At 46.5% G+C, this 5,247-nt stretch overlaps 1 protein-coding gene across 1 annotated transcript; it reads left to right on the top strand.

Moving 5' to 3' along the window:
- The first annotated feature begins 479 nt into the window (after positions 1–479).
- Positions 480–2,027, top strand: LOC147711341 (endogenous retrovirus group PABLB member 1 Env polyprotein-like). The gene has a single exon (XM_086920153.1). The coding sequence runs from the start codon at positions 480–482 to the stop codon at positions 2,025–2,027; it is 1,548 nt and encodes a 515-aa protein (XP_086776279.1).
- Positions 2,028–5,247: the final 3,220 nt, after the last annotated feature.

Below are 5,247 nucleotides of genomic sequence, written 5' to 3'. Positions count from 1 at the left end.
CAACTTGTAGGAGACACTTCATTGCAGTCAGACACATTAGCTGAACCTTCATCATTGGAGAATTTGAGACTTAAACAGCAACCTGAACAATTATTCCAAGAGCAGACTCGTCCTGGAAGAAGCAGATATTTTCTTCGTTCTCATAAAGACTAATAAAATCTTTTTGTTTTTCCTTTTGAATTCACAATATCCCCTTACTGTTGCCACGAACATTATGAACAATTGCATCTTCCACTAATTCTTGAGTTCTTTTCCACATGTGTTTTTCCACAGCTAAGAGATTTGTACTGAAATTGAATGTTTTGATTAAAGGAAACCTTTCATCCGGGTTGACCGTAGGGCCGTGCGGGTACTTCCTTCTGTTTAGCAGGTTCCTGACACTAGGTCGGTACTTTTGTCGATTCCTAGGAACTCCTGGGAATTGATAATAGCTACTCAGAACGAAGTGCGTCAAGAACGTTGCGGATGGTTTTTAGAGGATGGAGTTCTCAAAGTTGTCGGAAGTGGAGAAGACTCTAGCGCAAAGATCTAAACTGCATAGGGTTGTACGAACGAAATGCTTTCTGTTTCAGGTATTCCTGCTGTTTCTGACTGTTTCCATGTTATTAGTGGGTGGAGTGTACCTTGGAATACAGTTGCTATTGCCTTCTGCTTTACCTACTCCTTCTTCTGAACTGAAATCTATTCCCACTGTTTCTCCACATTCCTTTCACCCTCTGCCTCAACACGAACAGGTTAGACGTGCGGAATTCATGAATAATTCCTTTGTCCAGCTTCTTCATCAACATCAGTTGGTGATGAATACTACAAACTGTTGGGTGTGTGGGTTAATGCCACATACCATGGATAAGGGAATTCCATATTTGGTCCTTCCTTATAGTTCCCAGGGGTCAGCTCGAGCTTTCCAAACTATGTTTCGTAGTGCACTAGATTCCTACCCCCATCGAGAGCCACGCACTGCAGATCATGGTCCTGGCCCGTACCATAAGCCTTTGGCAAGAGCGATTGCTGATTTAGATAGAGATATTTTTGACGCATCGCTCATCCCAGAGGAAGAGGTGCGAGCATACAGGGATCTGAGTGAGGCTGAGTATAGCATGTCAGTGGGTGATAGACAGCTTAAAAGCTCGTCTCCGATCTGGATCGTACCCCATCTTGGTAATTTCTGCTTGAAGGGTCTTGGCCGGAGTCCGCGAGCTCAACTTGGGAGGAGTGCCTGTACTGAAACGTACGTGTTGCCAACGTCCTCTTCCCCTGTTCTGTTGACTGCCAAGGGTACATACTTTGTATGTTATGACCGCGCATATACATGGTTGCCTCGTGACTTCTCGGGCACCTGTTATATTGCGAATCTGTTGCCACCGACCTTTATGGTTGGGTCCGACTATCACAAGACTAGAGTTGTGAGAGGCGTTATTAGCAAAGAGGACACTGCCAGTCAAGAAGCAGGAGACTTCTTTAAGGGTTTCCTGCCGTTTTGGGGACCTATGATCAATAGTAGGAACCTGAGACAGTTGACTCGTGTGGTCGAATCGACTGCTAATATAACTGCAAGTGCTCTTGGTAATCTGACAGCAGAGCTTCAGGCGGATAGGCTTATGACGTTGCAAAACCGTATGGTTTTAGACGTTGTTCTTGCAGATAGAGGTGGTGTATGTAAGGTGATCCATTCGAGTTGCTGCATTTTTATCCCTGATAACGCTCCAACTGTCTATCAAGCCATCTCGAAGTTGCATAAGATCTCTGAGTCCATACACGTGGACGTAGGTGATTGGACGCTACTAGGATGGTTTTGGGGCCTAATGTCGACGTGGGGTTGGAAGATTCTGATGATCATTGGGGTTGCTGTAGCATTTCTATTCACGTGTTGTCTTTGTGTGCAGTGTGGTCCTGCCTTATGTGGCCTCTGTGCTGCGACGTGTATAAGACGGCCATCTGTTACCAAGGAAGCATTGATGGACAGAATGATGTTGCAGCAACATCTGAATGATTTGATGAATATCGAGATCGATTCTGATATCGACTAGTGCTTGCCTACATGAGGGCAAAAGGAGCGTCTGAGGTTCCGTGACAATCATAGTGATGTTTTCGACTCATTCGAATATGGACGAGTTTGGTATCTATGAACCGCAAAAGACGAGTTTAGTGGGTGTATGCGTTTTCGCTACACTGACCTGAACCGTTCGTCTCATTCGTGGGTTTCTTCATCTGAACCCACGGGTTCCATTTTAGATATTGCATCCATTTTGTTTCTTGCCCTCAAGTAGCCAGCGAACGGACACTGTCCGCTTCGTGACCCTGGGATTCCCAAGCTCTTGCGGAAGACACGTGTTCCTTTGAGGGTGTCTTTATGATGAGGGGGATGACACTGCAAAGGCAGATGGCCTCGCTTGAGGCTCATCTTGCCGTGCCGGTCTATTGTTTCAGCCATGCATGCATTAGGCACGAGTCCTTTGATCCTGCAATCATGCTTCCGATATTGCCCCTACACCCTTTCTCTAGCTGTTTCTGTCTTCCTTGCACCTGTTTCTGTCTCTTCCTTAAACTCGTTTACAGCCTGAATGGAATGTGCGTAATGGTGGGATAACGTACTTTTACAGTTGGGAACCGGCGATGTTACTGTAAATATGTTCCGGGCTCCTGAATACATGAAAGCGACCCTTCAAAGTTTACTGTGGGAACTGAATCGTAACCTTTTGTTCACCATGTTGTGTTATGACCGAAAACTGTATAAAAGGAGCGATCCACTTTAGCAATTTGAAGCAGTCTCCTAGAACCTACATGCGTTGTACTTCTTGTGACTTCTGTGTTCCCTGTAGTAAATAAACGCCGATCTTTGACACTGAAGGAAGTGTGCCGTGTCTCTGTTATTTGTACGCCGGAACAGGTAACCCACGAAGGTTTCAGGTGTTGTCCCCTGGCACCGCTGGGCCTTAGAAAAGCCCAGTCCTTCACCATCCAGGCCGCAAGATCCTTCATTCCTTCTTGGAAGCTTATGCTAGTGTCCTCAGGAACCTTTGTGAGGGAGAGGATGAGCTGGGTGTCGTCAGCATAAGATACTATTTTGAGTCCATGCTGTCTGACGATGGCGGCGAGGGAGACCATGTAGATGTTGAACAGTGTAGGGCTGAGCGATGATCCCTGTGCTACTCCGCAGTCAATCTCTGTGGGTTCAGAGAAGAAAGGGGGAAGTCTGAACCTCTGGGTTCTTCCGAGGAGAAAGGAATGGATCCAGTTGAGGGTGGTTCCCTGTATCTCAACATCATGTAGTCTGGATGCGAGGGTGGAGTGTAAGACGGTGTCGAACGCTGCGGAGAGGTCCAGAAGGATAAGTGCTGCAGCGTGTCCCTGGTCAAGTAGAATGCAAGGTAAACTAAATGATGTTTAGGCACCACTAATATGATAAGGGGACAGAGGCACAACAAGACACAGTGATTTGATAAGATCAGGATACAACTTTCTTGATGCCAGTCCTACAATTCAGCAACGACCACATTTCCAATTATCCTGACATTATTTTACCTTGTGAAGGGCTTGTGTGCATGGTCTATAGGCATTTTTCCAAATCCTGGCCTTAACCCTAGCCCAGATTTGACCCCACAGTCCCCAACAGTCCTGACCTGGCCCCAAGTTCCCCTGAAGCAGGGAGCAGATCTCTTGGGTTCTTTTAGCCCAGTGCTGGCTCCATAGTTTCCTGCAGCCCAGAGCATGCAGAGCAGTCCCCCACAGCATAGTCTTTGGACCACAGTCAAAAGCCTGTAGTCCCTAAATGATGGATTTGCATTTTAGGTAATTACATGTAAATGTATGTAATTTTCCTGAAATTTCATGTAATTATGGGGAAGTAAATTGTGTGAATTTAGCACACCAATAGTTACTTGATAGCAGTAACATTTTCGATTAAGAGCACAAAACCAAGTCTATTTGTAACTAAAGATCGTGCCTCTCTCAGTGTGTTCATTGCACCATACCATGAGCTAAAGATTCCATGTTTGAATCCTGGTAAATCCTGGTATACTTCCAAGGTAAGTATAATTAGCACCATAAAAGTGGGTACTATTAATAGTTGCTATTCACAGCACATTTAGCTTCATGCCAACAACCATGTCAATGTTGCCTCCAAGGTGAACAAAATCAAAGGGATATGTCCAGACATGGGTCCTTTGCTGACATTGCCACTGAATTCAAGCTAGCCTGGCTGATGGGTGTGTTTTAGATTTGGGGGTCTCTAGTTGGCAGAGGTAGGTGCCTTTGACCAAATAGGGACCCTTGCATCTAGTCAGGGTAAGGGGCTACAGCCCTAAAATAGCCCCTACTCACCCCCTTGGTAGCTTGGCACGAGCAGACAGGCTCTCCTCAGAGGAAGTGTGTTAAGCATTTGTGAACACATGCAGTAATATAATGACAGCACTACAGATGGACACCACACAGGTTATATATCAAAAATAGGTATTCTTGATATAGGCTTATTACAAGATCACAAACGACAAAGATCCACAATACTGTACTTTGAATGGTAGAATTAGCTTAGTTCACTTTAGATGGTGAATGTAACACTTTACATTCAATGTACCTATGGATGCGAAACGCAATACAAACAAAAGTGTTGCAGGGAAGGTGATGCGTTGGTTCCTTAAATGCAAGAACGGGGAGGCATTGGTTCCTTACTCTGGGGGAGATGATGCGTCGGTTCCATACTGCTGCATAGGGGACGGTGATGAGTCGGTTCCTTACCGGAGGGGAGGTGATGCGTCAGTTCTTCTCCATGTGGGGAGGTGATGTGTCAGTTTCTTACTGCGCTTCTGTGGTGATGTGACCCACAGCGCCGCAATGCGATGATGATCTGGTGCAATGCAACAAAAATTGCGTCTTCTTCTTGATGCGACAATGAAGGGATGATGCGTGCACGCCCGATGGCCGTGCGGCGACTATGCAAATCTTCTGAGCCGCAACAGGCCCTGCGACACGCTTCTCCGGTGATGCGACGGCTTCAGCAGCAGCGGTGGCACCCTTACTCAGTGATGCGACAAAAGCGGCTGCGTCAGCGACATGCTTCTTCTCCGTGAGTCGGGCTTACAGCTCCCTGCGACGCGCAGTCTCTCAGAAGGCCCAGCACAACAGCAGGCACTTCAAATTCCCAGCAAAGGAACTCAGGACAGCTGGATTGGTGGAGTCTGTTATCCCTAAGACTTCAGCAGGAGGCAAGCTCAATTTCTAGGCCCTTGGAGATCTTCTACAAGAAGATGA

The sequence above is a fragment of the Lissotriton vulgaris genome, chromosome 5, assembly GCF_964263255.1.
Source record: "Lissotriton vulgaris chromosome 5, aLisVul1.2, whole genome shotgun sequence".
Lineage (NCBI taxonomy): Eukaryota > Metazoa > Chordata > Amphibia > Caudata > Salamandridae > Lissotriton > Lissotriton vulgaris.
Note: the sequence above shows the minus strand (reverse complement) of the source record. Positions and strands in the feature narration are given on the sequence as shown.

Bases quoted from the DNA above. Each gene is read 5' to 3' on its own strand.
- LOC147711341 (XM_086920153.1), top strand. From the start codon at position 480: ATGGAGTTCTCAAAGTTGTCGGAAGTGGAGAAGACTCTAGCGCAAAGA.